The sequence below is a fragment of the Podarcis muralis genome, chromosome 6 (genome assembly GCF_964188315.1).
Source record: "Podarcis muralis chromosome 6, rPodMur119.hap1.1, whole genome shotgun sequence".
NCBI classification, from domain to species: Eukaryota; Metazoa; Chordata; class Lepidosauria; order Squamata; family Lacertidae; genus Podarcis; species Podarcis muralis.
Genome location: NC_135660.1, coordinates 63571672 through 63588341, shown reverse-complemented (window position 1 = coordinate 63588341; position 16670 = coordinate 63571672). Strand labels below are relative to the sequence as shown.

The 16670-nt window shown below is 40.8% G+C and overlaps 1 protein-coding gene across 2 annotated transcripts in view; it reads left to right on the top strand.

Annotated features, from left to right (window-relative positions):
- The window catches only part of TBC1D12 (TBC1 domain family member 12), a 43276-nt gene that overhangs the window by 11797 nt on the left and 14809 nt on the right, over positions 1-16670 (top strand). Inside the window, exons 2-5 of one of the 2 annotated variants that reach the window (XM_028729755.2) lie at positions 1192-1315; positions 9558-9614; positions 15614-15729; positions 16237-16319. In XM_028729755.2, the coding sequence (XP_028585588.2) occupies positions 1192-1315; positions 9558-9614; positions 15614-15729; positions 16237-16319 (380 nt within the window). The remainder of the gene's footprint in view (positions 1-1191; positions 1316-9557; positions 9615-15613; positions 15730-16236; positions 16320-16670) is intronic. The other variant, XM_028729756.2, reaches the window with a different exon arrangement.

The window sequence follows — 16670 nt, the reverse complement described above, 5'->3', positions numbered from 1 at the left end:
TTGCTGCCATGCCCACACATTTAAATCTTACAGAAACCACAATCAAATTTCAGAATCTAGTCCCAAAAATACGGTATTTCTTATTTAAAGATCGTTAGGCAAACTGGTACTTGTTTTTGACTTGTGCATGTCTTCCTAGCCCTTTCTCTGCTAGAATGTATACCTTGAAGCAAAAAGAAAAATACACTGAAATATCACTATTTATGTTTAATGATAATAGGCTTCACTCTAATGATAAAGGGCCTCCCTTCAGCAAGATGCTATAAATCAGAAATCTTTAACAGAGAGGCCATTCTTTCTTTTATTTTGCAAACGTGGACCAAAAAGTAAGAGTAACTGCTTACTTCAATATTACTTGGCTAGGAGATGGGACTTAGGTCAGTTTTCTTGCCAACTCCTTTTCCTTACAGCACGCCATACTCTTCTCCCCTTAGACTTGTTCTTCCAGCCACCCACCTCTCTCCTCTGACGTGGTAGCATTGGTGTGACGTGGGCTGCAGCTGCAGAGCAGGATAGTTGATGTGATGCTCTTTTGTCGTGTCCTGACTCCTCCTCCACAGCTTACCTGGAGCCCCCAGTCACCTACCTCCTCCTAAGTGTTGTGCTGTTAACTAGGCCTGACCAAGGGAAAGTTTAAAAAATATTAATTTCATAAGTTTTGACATAGCAGTCTCTTTCCCTCTCCTTACCCCCCACCCCCCCGAAAAACAATCTGTAGAAAGTAAAAGGTAAAGGGACCCCTGGCCATTAGGTCCAGTCGTGGCCGACTCTGGGGTTGCGGCGCTCATCTCGCTTTATTGGCTGAAGGAGCCGGTGTACAGCCATGGTCATGTGGCCAGCATGACTAAGCCGCTTCTGGCGAACCAGAGCAGCGCACGGAAACTTCGTTTACCTTCCATCCGGAGCGGTACCTATTTATCTACTTGCACTTTGACATGCTTTTGAACTGCTAGGTTCGCAGGAGCAGGGACTGAACAACGGGAGCTCACCCCATCGCGGGGATTCGAACTGCCAACCTTCTGATTGGCAAGTCCTAGGCTCCGTGGTTTAACCCACAGCGCCACCTGTGTCCCACTCTGTAGAAAGTAGCTGTGATTAATTGTTAATCTTGATATTTAGGTTTAAGAAATTGATATCAACTCCAGCAAACACACCTTCAGTTTTAAACTTCTTTGTGCGTTTTTTTAACAGGAACTTCTTTGCTAAAAGGACAAAGGAACTCAAACCTGCTGTCCACAGTGCTCCTGGCTGGAAGTTGTTTGGAAAAGTCCCACCGAAAGAAAACATACAGAAAGACTCCAAGATAATTCAGCAGGTGAGCATCTGTAAAATGATATGCAAATCTTTTCCCATTTTGTCCTTGGAATTTCATAGAGCAGACTTCTGTAAGGTAGTCCTGCTTAATGTTAATTTATTTACTAGGGACTGCCACTCCTGCTAGTGTTTCTTGCCTACCCTGCCAACCCCACTGTTCCTCACAGGTCCTTCAGCCCTCCCAGACCCCTCCCAGCTACTTCAGCTCCCCACCTGCCACCCCATTCCCCAATCTTCCTCTCCCATTGTTTGCCCCAAACTCTCCTCTCCCCCGCAGGCTGCTGGAAACTCTCTCCTCCCCAGCCTTTCACAGATCACCCCAATCTCAAGATCCTGCTTCTCTGCCCCTTGCAGAGGAGAGGGGAATGAAGAGGAGAAAGTATTTCTCCCCATGCTCTGTGACACCGACAGAATGAAGTGTGTGGTTACCTGGGGTGAAGAGGAGAGTTCTCTTCTTCTCTCCCCTCTTCTCTGCAGGTAGCAGTGGGATCTTGAGATTGGAGCAAGTTATCTGGGGATGTGGAGTGGGGAGGTTTCAGTGAATTGTGGGTGGTGGCAGCAGCAGCAAGGGGGGGGGGGAGCATGGGAAGACCTGCCTGCTTGCTCAGCTGGGCTGCTTGCACGTTCAGACCCCTGTTTTGGGTGCAAAGGAAAGGGTGGGTGCCGGGTGGTGACACAAGGAGCATGGAAAGGTCTTCCTGGGCTACCTGCCTGCTCGCTGTGCTGGTCAGCCCACTCACACCCTCAGCCTGCCTGCTTTGCTGGCTGAATTTGCCTGCTGTTGCCGTGTGACTTGCAGCATGGCCACTTTTTTCCTTACAAAAATATTATATAGTAAGATAATCATTTTTACTCTGCTCTTCAATCCTGAAGAGTTCCCACAGTACCTAAAACCCGTGCTTTTTTTCTAAAAGAAAATGTTTAGGGGTACTCTCATTTTCCTACTCATGTTGAAATACTGCCCCTGAATGAGGCCAAACTTAGATTCACAAAATGTTTAGGGGTTTGTGTACCTCCAGAAAAAAGCACTGCCTAAAACAATTAAAAGAAACTGGAGCTGAAACTTTTCAAGAATAGTTTTGAGTATATGTTTGCCTTAACAAATGGATGGAAATGTAAACAGAAGTTTCTAGTGCTTTGTGGCAGTCACTTGCAGTTGAATAGTGGGGAACAACTAATTTGGATTAGATGAGTTGTAAAACGATGTGGCAGGGGTTCAAATTATGGCTTCAATTTAAGTTTAAATAGATAGGGTAGTTCTTACATAAATGTACACTTCATTGCACAGTTGTTGCTTGGTAGTTTCATGTGTGAATGTAGTCCATTGAAGAGAGCTATTGGTAGAATATATTAAATCAAAGTAATTTAAATCTGCAAGAAAAGAATGGCTTTAAATTAGTTTTCCTATTCTGAAATAAATATATTTCCTGAAACAACATGCATCTTAGCTAGTTGCTAGAATAGAGGATGCTATTCAACGTTAGTTATACTTGGACCCATTGGAATCAAATATGTTGCCCCTTCTGAGAGTGACACTCATAGTCTTTATGCAACCTAGAAACATAATCCAAAATCTATGCTTTTTGCACTGCAGAACAGTATTGGTTTAGAGACTAGGTACATTTATAGTGATCTTGAATCAAATCCCATTGAACAAAGTGGGTTTTTGGATGGGATTGGACTGTTAAGAACTTTTGTAGAACTTTTATAAGAATTTTGTAGATGTGTACGCCGGTTGTTATTAGGCAGAAGTAAATATCTGTGGTGTGTGTTTGGTAGTCCTAAATATTCATAATTTGCAACTGAACAAGTTGCAGAACTCAAGTAGTGTGCTTGTTTATGAAACTTGTAACTCACACTTCAGTGGCTGGCTGGTATTGCTACAAATATTACAAAACTACCAAAACAATAAAACAGCAGTGCAGTGCAAGATAAAATGGCTAACCAGTAAATTTAACTGCAGTTTAATTGTGAGCTTAACCTTGCAGCAGCAGTTAGAGGACACACAAGAAATGCAAGATTTCTCATATGGGTTTGGTGGATGATATTGATGAGCTATGAGTTGGCTCTCATGGAACCTAGAGCCCTTGACAACTTCCTGATCCCAGTCTGGAAGGAAGCCAAAAATATGACTTTGTTATTTACAGTATTTCATCTCAGACATTTTGCTTTATGGTTCATTCTTACACAGAAAAGCAACTATTAACTCCCTCACTCTCTCTGTGTGCTAAATGGGGGCAAGTTTTTTACATGTAGGCTTTAAACTACATGCCCTTTCAGATTTCACTGGACTCCCAACTCCCATTGTCTCTTACTTTTGGCCGTGGTGGCTGGGGTTGATGGGAATTGGTGTCCAGCACTCCTTGCTCTATGGGTTTTATTTGTTGTTGCCTGTGATATCCCATTCACACATGCAAGCTCTTGGCACCCATGTTCATTCAGTGCTTCATGACTTAGTGGCTGCAGCGTTGACTAAAATTGTTCCTCTGTCCTGGTGTGGTGAGTATCTGCTTGTGGGACTGATTTGGCCCACCAGGGCTTCCCTTTTGGCCCACAAGGCTGTTTTGACTAACCCATGCCCAGCTGCCCTGATAAGGTGGATCATTGCTGAAATGACTCTGCAGCCCAAATGGGAAGATATGGTGGGGCAAATCTGGCCTGTGGGCAAGAGGTTCCAAAGCCCTCAACAACTAGTTGATTGTCAGGTTCTTTAGCACTGCACTTTGAGATGTGTCCGTCACCTGATGTCATTGTGACATCAGAGTGACTGGTAGCAAATTTTGGGGGTGAGCATGGGATTGTAGGGGGAGGAAAGTGAAGTTCTGTTGTGGAAGTGGATGTCCCACTTGTGTTCAGACAGTGTTGGATACAATCCTTTGTCTGTAATTCCTGAAAGGAAGATAATCCATTATTGTGGTCAAGCAAGGTGTCTCTTACCTTTGCATAGAACTTCAGAAATGGAGAGAATGAAACTCATGTTTTTAATCTCTACTGCCAGTCAGTGTTTCAACTTTTGACCCAGTGTTGCTGTGTTACTTTCCATACAACACTAAGGCAAATCTGACTGTTAAACAACTATGTATTGTATGCATACCATTGAGACGTGCAACTTGCTTTCAGCTGCTAGGTTGTTAAAACCAATGGTTATGCTGTTGTAAAGGTTCATTTTGTTCTTTTCTGTTTTTTTTAAAAAAATCTGAATAAAAGCAATTGGTAAAGTGCATCTTCACTTGTGAGAAAGCCAGAAGATTTTACTTGAATCTTACTCTGAACCATTTCCCCATCATCCATTTTTAATAGCTTCGTTTGAAGTTTTAACCTCAATACGTTATTCATACTGGTCTCATTTCTCTGTGAATAAACAAGCCATTGACTGTTACCTTGCACTTGAACCCTAAATCTAGTAAATCTATATATAGTAAGATATTCTAAAATTAAAAGCTGAAACTAAATACAGACACTATGAAATTAACTTACATGCAGAAGTGCTGTAGTCGTAGAAGTTAATATTTCAGATATTGATGTTGGATGTATTTATCATTGTGATGGATTTTGTTAATTGGATTTTTAAATCTCTGGCACAACACATGTGGCTATATACTGTCATTGGTAAAAAAAAAAAAAAAAGTAGTAGTAACTTTTTTTTTCTGCACCATAAATGTGAAATGCCTTTTTTGTAGTTAAGAACAGCAAATAATAAATAAGTTTTATGTTTTAACTTGCATATTGTTCCTTTTGTTCTAATATTTTCTTTAAACAGGAGTATTACGTTTTCTGAATGCATGGATTAAAAGAGTTATGCATGTATCTTATGCTTTGTGTAGTTAGAAAGTGGTTTAACACAATGACAACGAACTCAAAAGCCGTTGCTTTTGGAGGCAGAGAAATTGCTCTTATGTAACTTATTCTCTTTCAATCCAGACTCATGAGACTTCCAGAGTTTCTGGGAAAGCATTCAGCTGACTTCTAGAAATAGTTTGGTGTTTAGAAAATAGTGAATCAAAATGCAGGACACTTCTGTGGAATGTGAATGATTTCCTGTAGAGTAGATGTCAGTGAGGGTAAAAAGCATATTACCATTGACTAAGGCTGCATTCCCAGGTACACTCACTTGGTAGTAATCCCCAGTGAATTCAACAGAACTTACGTCCAAAAAGGCATTTTTAGAATTACGCTGTTTATAATTTGGACTCTTGTAAGTTTACAAACAAAGCTACAGAAAAATCAGTTATATCAGAGGTCTGGTCATGCTTCAGTTGCTTTGCTTCAGGATAATGGTCAGGGTCCAGAGTGCTATAAAATTAGTTTTGATCACTTCTCCATTCCCACTTCCTCCTTTTATTTCGTCTGTTCTCCTTTCCTCATCTGTGCTGCATGACAATTTTTAAAACAGTTTGCAATAATGTCAGAAAGGTTGTTCAAAGAAAATAATAATGCAAGCCCAGTGGAACATCTGTATCACTCACTACTTTGCATGAGACTAAGCAGCTATTTTGATCTCCACTGAAGAATCAGGCAGAGCAATCCTACGGTTGGGTAGGGAGGAGCAAAGGTGGAAGAACTGCCAAGCCTGTGCCAGAGGAGCAAAATAAGTGTGTGTGTGTGTGTGTGTGTGTGTGTGTGTGTAAGTAATCTGCATTTTCCTTCCCCCTGTATCTTTCATCTTTTAAAAACTTTGCTTCCCATTGGTTTTCCCTCACTCCAGCAACATGACAAGCAGGGCTGTCTTAACCGTTGGCGCTAGGGGTGCACGGCGCCCGGGCTCTCAGGGGCACCAGGCCGAGAGTCTGGGGCCAAGCATTGGAGTCTGGGGAAGAGCTGCTGACAGCAGAGCAGAGCCTGTCGGAGCACCACGGGGTCTTCTGCTGCGGGCGGCTCTTTCCCGGACTCCAACGCTCGGCCCCAATCTCTCACCAAGCCGCTTGCGGTGCTGCAACGGGCTCTGCTCTGCTTGGCTTGTCGGCTCGCTGTTCAGAGGCTCTCTGCATTCTCCTGCCCCCCTCCCCTGTTGCGATGGCAGTCCTCTGACATCAAGTATAGCACACTTTGCTTCCCTGCCACTCCCTTGAAATACATACTCTTTGCCTGCAGAGAAGAAGATCTAGAAATTTTTATGGGCTCAGATCCCTCCCAGTGTCCATACGATTGTGCCCTTTAAAAAGACAATCAATATTATCTGGCAGAAAAAAAGAATACATTTTTCTTCTTCTGCATACAACCACTTACTTCTAAATACTTGTCATGGTTTCAGCATGGATTGAAATATGTGATGAATAGCAACATTTCATGTTTTTTTCCTGTATCTGAAAAACTTATGTGATAGACTGCATTCTTTAAAGTGCCTCATTAGCAGTTTTTGTTTGGGATGGGAATAATTGCAGCTCCTAAAATCAGCAGTTACTTCCTTTTTTTAAAAAAAAAAATAAGCTTGACTTTTCTTTCCTTTTTGCTCACCACTTCCTTTTATTTCCCTCACTGTCCTGGTAATCTCTCACTATACATGTGTATGAAATTTTAAAGTTCTTTAGCAATCTCTAGAGTGTCAGGCTTCCTTAGAAATTGGTTGAAAAGCAGCTGAATGGTACTAGTCATAGGAAATTGGACAGGGTGTCTGTCAGTGTTTGAAACTTCCATTGTTCTCAGTGCATTTTGCGACAGGGAATTTCATTAGCGCGAGCAGTTTTTGAGCTCTGGACACAATACTGCGCCCTGAGATTTCAGATTAAAACTGCAAAGTGGAAGGAAAGGAGGACCCTTTTCCTCCTCCCCACGTCCAGCTCCTCTCTAAAGACTGGAGAAGAGACCCTCTTAAGAATATAAGGGGGGTGGGCAGGGGAAGGACTAGACCATGTGAAAAATCAACATAGTATTTTAGCTGTAGTTCATTTTCAGCTTTGTATTCTTGTTATGAAAAAGCGCACCTGGACATTCCATTGTTGCGCCCATAACCTAAATTTAAGGTGCTATTTGGCTCCTAGCTTTCATATCTCAGTTTCTAACACTGCAGGGTGTCCAAGGGTGGTTTGAGCTTTAGTTTATTGAATAGTGGTATTTCTAAAAAGCAATATGATAAGGGCACATTGGCTTGCTATTTAAAGAAAAACTCGGTCTTTCTGTCCAAGCTCCATGGAGTGTCTAAAATAGCTCAGCAAAGGTGATGTTAATTGACACTTTCCAATTAAATTGTTTGGAACATTCATATTGATCCTATGACCTATGGTATTCTGTAACATCTGTTACCCATAAATGAGCATGGTTTATTGCCCGCAAACAATGAAGATCAGCAAAAGTATGTTAAACCAGCAACTAAGTATGTTAAACCAGTTAACGAAGTTCCTTGCTTGCTAATACAACCTACTACGACACTGACACAATGTGGGGAAATGTTTATCCCTTCAGAGAGGTGCTTCCAAGGTTATGGGAAAAGATTCCTAGATAACTTGGTGCGCTTGGCGCGTGAGCTTTTGCTATCAAGATCCCTGGTATCTTAGTTAAACTACCTATCCCATGTTCATAGACTTTCTGGAATAATGTTGCCATAGTGGGTGGCCGATCTGTCACTAGATCTCCCAAGGACAAATGGAACTGGAGAGAAATTTGCTGGGCCCTGGAAGGCTGCTAGTTGATTTCCCAACCAGTGTTCATACCGAGGTCATTCGCTTTCTCTGGCATGGCGAACCTCTCTAGGTTTGAAGTATACGTTTGGTCACCTTGCTATTAGTTTGGCAGGGTTTACATCTTATTCTCAGTAGTCCCTGTTTCTGCCCCCCCTGATACGTGAAGACGTAATATTAGTCAATTTGTACAGCCTTTTCAGTACTGCTTCAGGTGTGACGCAGTCTGTTTTTGTGTTAGTTGTGTAGGGAGCAATCTAAACTCCTCCCTGGCACGAACGGGTTTTATGGAGTGGCAAGACCAGCTGTGCTGCGCATTAGGGAGAGCAGACAGATTACTGTGCCAGCCTGGAGCTGGAGCAGTGACCAGGCCCAAATGGGGCCCAAGGCCACTATGTGGCATCAGCAGGGATGGCTTGGGATATACCGTATTTTTCCGTGTATAACACAACCCCTATTTTGGGGGACTACAAATTGAGGAAATGGGGGGAGATTGCCCATAGTTGTTGAGCTTCTATGGGGGGGTTGCCAACGATCGCTCACCCGCCTGACCGTCGCTGCCAAACAAACGCCTCTACGAAGCCACCGATCGCCTGCCCGCTCGCTGCCAGCAGCCGCCAATCGCCAGCAGGCCTTGCTGCACCATCCAACCACCCACTGAATTGCTGATTGTAATCTACTGCTTGCAGCCACCAATCGCACGTCCCCCTCTGCACTATCCGTGTATAAGACAACTCCTAATTTTTAAGAATTAATTTTAATATGAAAACCTTGTCTTATACACGGGAAAATACGGTAATTTATCCTGGCCAGCCCAGCCTCTTCCCCACTCCTGGGAAAGGGGAGCTCCACTGCTTACACTCCAGAGTCCGTGCCCAGTGGAAGGCTGGTAAGAGACCAGCAGCACTGTTGGGAGGGGTTTGATTTGGGTGGAGGTGCATTTGCCCAATCCAGCCCCTGCCAGCCTGTCCCAAAGGAGGTTTGAATTGCTCTGCTAGTTTAGGACATTGGTCCCTTGATGCATCTTTCCTGCTGTGCCAAATGCTTCATAAACAGAAATGAATGCTAAGATAGTTCTGAATTTAAACATCCAAATTGACTTTCTTCCCTGCTTAGTCCTCGTGGAACCATTCATTTTAGCTATCTAAAACATATGCACCTCACTAAAAAGATTTTAAACTAGTAGAATTTACATATAAGCTTATCAAAAATACCAGAGAGAAGCCAAATGTATATTTCCACAGATGTTAACCTTTTAGAGTGGGCCTTTCTAATTGAGAAGATCTGGAGACTGCTGGCTAGGGCATGACTTGGCTATGAAGGCCGTAACGGATTCTTATTTTAGTCCTTTTTACGTATTATACAATCTGTGCCTTAAACTCTCGGTGATTTTTTGATAGAAGCTTTGATTTTTAGCTTTTAATGTAGAGTATGGGTATATGTCTTAAATCTGCCCAGTGCCTCAATCTCAATCTGCATTGGAATTGAACATGAGCATGCTTGAAAAAGCAGTACACACTGGTGGTCCATATAAACTGTAAAGAAGAACATAAAGTTTGCATGCATGTTGCTGTATATTAATGACTGTCAATTGTTTCTCTAAGGATTTACTTCTGTTTTTCTCATTAGGATGAAAGTTCTGGCAGTGTTGCATCAGTATCTACACTCAATCTATTAAACACAGGGGTATGAAATTTAATATTTTTCTATCACATTATATGCCATGCATGGGATCTTTTTAGCAATCATTGAATTAGATGGCATATCACATAATTGTAGCATGAGTTAACAGTACTAACTCATCAAGTCACTGAATACCATTATTGAAAAGCAAGTTTTACTCATTTCCCTTGTTCACAGTTTGCAAATTTAATATGAATTTCTTTGTTTTGTTTCTTTCATTTGAAAATGTATCCAGATTAATTGTTGCAGTTGAATGAAATATTCATTCTTGTTCACTTAGCATGTGGCTTTCAGCGATTTTTAAGCAATAGTCTACAAATGTTTTCAGCTACTTCACTGACGTCTGGCTGTATAGTGAAATTAAATAATTGTAACAGTTTCCAATGTTAAAGGTCGCCATTCCAAGTGGACAGGTGAAGGGAAAATATGCCAGAGTTGAGCTTGGCAAAGGCTGAAGCTATATTATAGTGCAAGGAAAACTTCCTTAAAAGCAAAGGACTGGGGTTTTTTTCTTGACTAGCTGTACTCATAGTAAGCTCTTATCCATGGAGCAATACTTTCCCATTGTATTAAGACCAGCTATTGCTCTCTGTTCTGCCACTATTATCTATGAGCAATAAGCCTTGGTGCTTTTCTAGATAACTGATTAAATAATGACTACGCCATCTAAATTGAGGGTGTGATCCACTTAAAAAATGTGTACCCCCTCCGTTCTCTTGTTCACTCAAAACTCAGGGTAGCTGTAGATCACCGCTTATTAACATGTTAAACTAAATTCTCTTAGTATCTTGAACCTTAATCCCAACCCAGTCTAAAGTAGTATGTATTTGAAAAGCCGATTTTCAGGCCATCTTGACTAATGAGTCATTTAGATGTTATTTCCTCTTTCAACCATTTAATCCCCTAGTTTCTAACTATTCATTTGTTAGTAGCTTTGAATAGGGAACAGCCTGCAGTAAGAATATTGGCATTTGAATGGGGTCATGTCGGATAGGAGTCCTATTTTCTCCTCTTCGTCAAATACACTACTAGATCAAAGTGTCAGGATCCCCATCTGTTAGTAACATAATTGGACACATGCTGAGAGAATAAAAGAATATTTTGGCAGATGTAAGACAGCTCAGATTGTTGGAGCTAGTCCTTTCCCTCCCTTTTCTTCCTGTTTATCTTGGTTATGTTAAGCATGCTTTTCTGCCTTTAAAATATTTGAGTGCCTTTCTTTGAATTATTATTATTATTTGCTTCTTAAGGCCTTAAGGGTTAAAAAAGCGCAAATGTTAACCCTAAAAAAATGGAACACCCTTTCCCCCTCCTCTGTGTGTTTTGTTGCTGTGGGGGTGGGAGGAAGGATGGCATTGAGTTGCAGTGCCTTGTGAATCCTGACACTTGAATCTATTGGAACTTGATCATCAGTAGCACTGAAATGATATTGTTTTCTTTAGAGAGAGTGGAAATGCTGATAGGCTGACTCTGCTTCCTCATCTTTCATTCTCTCCAATTTCCCTTTCTTGGGGTAATTGTATGTCTGTTGCCGTATCTACTGCCAATCACACTCTGCTTTTTCAAATTCCTTTAAACCTCTTTATAAGGCTTGCTTTTTAATATCTTCTGAGTTGCCTTTGCTATAATGTATCAGCAACTCCTCTCTCTGATGCAAATTCCTGAACTTAGAAAGGTGCACCTCTATACACTGGCTTTTGACACTTGATGCATTTTTAGGACCCAGGTTATTCTGTAATTTTAAGTTGCTTTAAACTGTTTTTAAACATTGTGCTTTTATTATTGTAACCCACCTTGGAACAACAACAACAAGCTAATCCTTAGGTTTGGAGTTCTTATTTTTTAGTGGCAAGGTAGACTTGTCAAGAACAATGAAATACTTGGGTTTCAGTTTGATGAATATAACATGTAGTGGATTCTGCACTTCATTTGAACACAGTCTTTGTTTCATATCCCAGAGAATGATGCTACTTACAGCAAGGGGTGTGTGTGTGAGTGAGTGATATGGTGCCCCTACCAGAGATTGTCTAAAATACACTTTCATAACACTATGACAAAGGGTTTTCTTCTTTGCTTCCCACAGTTATCTTGGGATCTCCATTTATAGATTATCCTGGTTCAATTTATTGGGTGGATGGTCGGAATTATCAAGAGACTAGACAGAGTTGGAGAACTCTGTTCAGTTGGCTGGGTATCTGCAATCTGATGCTAGGAATCTATTTTTTTCTTCAGTGCAAGGACCAGGAATAGTATTTTATCAGGCATCTGAATCTTACAAAGGACACACATTTTTTTAAGAGTGTTGCTGCCTGAAAGCTTATGATTTTAATAGACATACCACCAGAGGAAAAAGCGATGGAGCAGGGAATATGTATAAATATGTATAGAACTATCAGATGTTCTAAGTTCTAATGAAGAAAAATTCCCAACCCAGTAAGGTATTATTGGAGTCGGGGCGCTTTAAGATCAGCCTCTCCCAACCTGGTGCCCACCAGTGGTCATGCAAGCTGGGGCTGATGGGAGCTTTAAATATATGGAGGGCACTAGGTTCGGGAACACTGCTTAGGATGCTGTTACATGCTTCTCAACTGAACATTTGGGGCAGCATCACACATTATGCAGTGATTACCCTGTTACACTAGTGTTTCTCCCTGAAAACATATAACGTGTGAATGATATGCTTTAAGCCGATGCATTACATATTTTTGGAGCTGTCATAATCGTCTGATATGGTTAATAACTGGTGCACTCCAGATATGTTGGGCCACTCCATCAGTTCCCACCAGCATATCCAAAGTCAGGAATGATGGAACTATTATAGTCCAAGTATCTAGAGGCCACCAGGTTGGGAAAAGCTCCCCTAAGGGAGGCATAAGGTAGGAATAGTCAGTTTCTTGCCATGCATGGTTATCTTCATAAGAAACACTGAATTTCATCTCTCTGATATTCCTTCCATACCTCACATTATGTCAAATAAGGTTTGTCAATTGGCAATCCAGAAACTCAGTGTTAGGAACATAGTTATTTTATTTTTACTTTTAGTCCATGCACATAAAGTAGCCTCTTGAAATGATTGCTACGCAGGCAGTTGAGGTTCATGAACATATTTGATATCTCCTTGGCTGGTGTTTATAGCCAAGAACAAGTCACAAGGCAACAGTGTTAACTTTAATTTTACACAGTCAGAAATACACACATTTGCTCAAATGGCAAAGCATTCAAACAAGCTTGCTTTCAGTTTGTCACATCACAAAATAAACAAGGAGTTAAGTGTTCAGACTCTTGCATCCCTTCCTTGCCCTTTATGCATTCAGTACTGACACAAGGAAACTTGTGTCCAAAATGGCATTCTTAATTGATTTTCTATCTTACAGACAGTAGCAATTGTCAAGAAATTGCTGTGTGCAGGAGGTACCTGTCTCAGCTAGCCTATCTAAAAGTGCTTTAGCAAAGGCTGAGTGTAGCTGGTGTTTGCACTGTGCAGGCACAGAAACTGGTATTGGGTCCAGAATTCAGTAGCCTGATAGTTTCTAGTCTTTGTGGCTGGGAAGATAAACTTGGAAATATTCTGGGTAGTGCCTGGTAAAAATTAAAACAACCACAAACAAAACAGATGAGGCAGGGTAGGGTTTCTAGGGCAGGGCTTCTAATGGTCACAGGGTGAAGCTTTATTGTACTGAAGAGTTTCCTGCTACTATCTACGATTAGCAGACATTTAAGCAGAGTGAGCAAACAGAATTTATGCAGGGTGCAGATCTTGCATTATCTTGGCACAAACCTTTTACCAGCATAAAGTATACACAGCCCTAACTGACTAATCAGCCTGGCAAGCATCTATACTTTAATGTGTTCACTGGCACAACATTTATCTTTTTTGCACTCCATTGCATAACTTATAAAAATGTATTTATTGCTTCTAACATTCTCTGAATAGATGCTTTTCACAGCCTCTTAATTTGACCTTCTGAAAATGTCCAAAGGTCAGTTACCTTTCCCATGTCTGGAGGACAGTAGCTCCCATTAATGGGTCTGTTGAAGTCTTCTAGCCCTTGTAGTTGTGAAGACAAGCTTGGAAATATTATGGGTAGTGGCTGGTAAGGCCAGCCATGTTTGGCAGAATTGAATCTTGCCAATTCTAGTGAGTCAGTTCATCCCCAATAATTGAGATTAGGATATCTGCTACATCTGAAATATGTAAATTATATTTCTGAATATTTATGTTAGGCTGAAAAATCATCTGTGCAGTTGCCATAAATGGATTTAATGTAGTGCCAAAAACATGGTAATGTAAATGGTGTGGCCTTTTCATTTATGCTGTAGCTGTCCCAGCAGCATTCTCTAAAGCAATAATAATGCTGTGGGTTGATGCCAAATAAGTGCTGCAGTCTATACAACTCTGTCGCTGCATCAGGCAGGGAACCCCTCTTTTAGCTGTCTGACCAAACCATAACTGATTAATTTGATGCCACAATAACTTGCCATGATTGGATTCTTTGAATGAAGTGGTATTCTTGTTCTACAACCAACATGCTTGCAAAAGCGAAGCCACAAGCCTCCTGTGCCTTGCTCCGATTCTGAATGCTAGCAAATTGTGTCCAAAATAGCCAAACTCCTTTTAAAAGGTGGCACCAAACTTTTATTATATTATGAAAGCTCATCCTCTGTTAGGCCCTCATATAGTATTGATATTTTGGCAGAAGGGATTTCTGAATAGGTGAGGGGTTTTTTTGGGGGGGGTTGGGTTTTTCTTCTTCTCCATTTTAAGTGTACCAAATTAATTAAGGAGCTTTATCTGATTGGCCACAGTTAGAACAGGATGCTGGACTAAATGACATTTGGTCTGATCCAGGAGGGCTCTTCTTAGGTTCTAGCCATGCACTTTAAAGGCGAAGATAAAGTTTTCATGAGAAAATTAGTGTACTTGCTTTGTACTTCTTGGTGCATATAGTTTTTACCTCTGTAGCTGCTGCAAATCCAGTTATTTAGAAGAGCATATTTTTTCAGTTCAACTGATCTGTTGCTTTTTATGTTTTGAAATGGGCTAGGTCTGTGGAATTTAGCAGTGTATTTGAGATTTTTTTGGTGGGTGGGGGGGTACTTGATTCAATATGTAGCAGTATTTTGCCCTGATCTCCTTTATACTAAAGAGTGGCAAAACCTCTAGTGTAGTCGTTACTGCAAAACCACTGTACACTTCTTTGATACAAACTTTTTAGACTGTGGTTTGGCCACAATTAACGTTTCACCTCACTTTTTAATACAATCAGCAAGAATTTGTGTTGGTGAGGAAGAAACATATGCTTTATAATTATTTTCTGTATAATCAGCTGCTATATCACACCTAAGTTGATCAACATTTTTATCTGATAGCAGGGTGGTGGTATACATTCAGATTACCATACTACTGGCAACTGAGGTAGTAAAGACAGTGGCTTCGTTCAGACATGGTTTATCATTACAGGAATGAGCCCATAGCAAGCCTTGTGCTTGTGGACTTTTCCATCCTCCTTCTCTCCTTCCTATGTGATTGGGAAGAGCAGTTCAAATGCACTTACTTCTGTTTTACACTAATCACAGTTAAGTGTTATGTCTAAACCAGGACAAACTTAATCATGGTTAGCTGAAACTTGTGAACTTCAAACCATAACGGTAAACCATTGTTTAGCACTAGGTTACATCAGAATGGGACCAGTAACTTTCAATAAGTAGCAGATTATTTCTCTTGTCTTGCTTCCTCCTTTTATATGGATTTTCCACACGCTGTAATTTGCAGAACATTTACTCTTTTAGCTTGTGTTGGTTACAACACGATTACTAGATGCAGCGCCTTTCGCTCTGTCCTGAGTCTCAAGCTGATACTGTGCATGACTGCTAGCAATATTCATCTGACTCTGAAGTTGTCGTTACCTAGGCAACTCATAGCTTCATTGATGGAAGCTTAAACTGTTGCCATTTATCCCATCTGTGGATCAACTAAAATAATATCATTCAATCTTGTTTAGGAGTATGAAGCACGAACAGGAAAAACATGTAAACCTGCACCCCAAGCGACAAGACGTAGACACTTTGAATTTGAGCCACTTTCAACTACTGCTCTTATTTTGGAGGATCGACCATCGTAAGTCGCTACGAGTTCTTTTGAAAGCAGAGTATCAGTTTCATGTCAAAGCAGGTTGTTATGACCAGAGTTATGCCTGGAAGGATTTGCCTACCTCCTCCTGAAGATCATATCAAAATTTAATGTTGGTTTTTGTGGTGCACAGAAATGTTCATTCAGGTAGCCCTTCAGATATCCTTGCCCCAAGTTGTAAACGACTTCCTAGATCCATCCCAGCAACTTGAATTATGCCCGGAAACAAACGGTGAAGGTTTGTACTATAAATATTGTATAATGTGGGTCAGTCTTACCTTTTCCCTTATTTATAGTCTGCCTGCCTCCTGAGATATTGGGCATAAATCTTTGCTTCAGTAAGGTAATTATGGTATCTTGCACGGCTCAGAAGGGAAGGTCCTGTTGGGAGTAAGCAGAGTGGAATAATTTATTCCCTTGTATAGGAAATGAAACAAAACAGAACTTTTTAATTTGATTCATTTAGCCTTAGCTTTGCTTACGTTTTGCCCCCAGGAACCTTCCTGCAAAATCTGTAGAAGAGGCTTTACGTCACAGACAAGAATATGATGAAATGGTGGCAGAAGCAAAAAAGAGAGGTATGGCTAGTCTTACTGTTCATAATGCTATTTTCTAAAAACGAAAATGTGGGAATATAAAAAATAGAATGCAAATTATCCTGGACTAAAAGACAACTCTTCTTTCTTTCTTTTAACACAGAGGTACAGTCTTAAAATGAAGTTAATTTGTCCTTCAAAGTATGGCTGCAATTTTAACACTTTAGCACACTCTGTGTGGAACTGAAACTTTCACATTTGTTTCATACATTGCTTTGTACTTGGGATTCTGAAGACAGATATTCATTAATGCTTTGTGGGTGTACACGCACAGCACGCACAGCTAGATATTTCTCTCTAAAACACACAACACATCTATTTCACTGTTACACT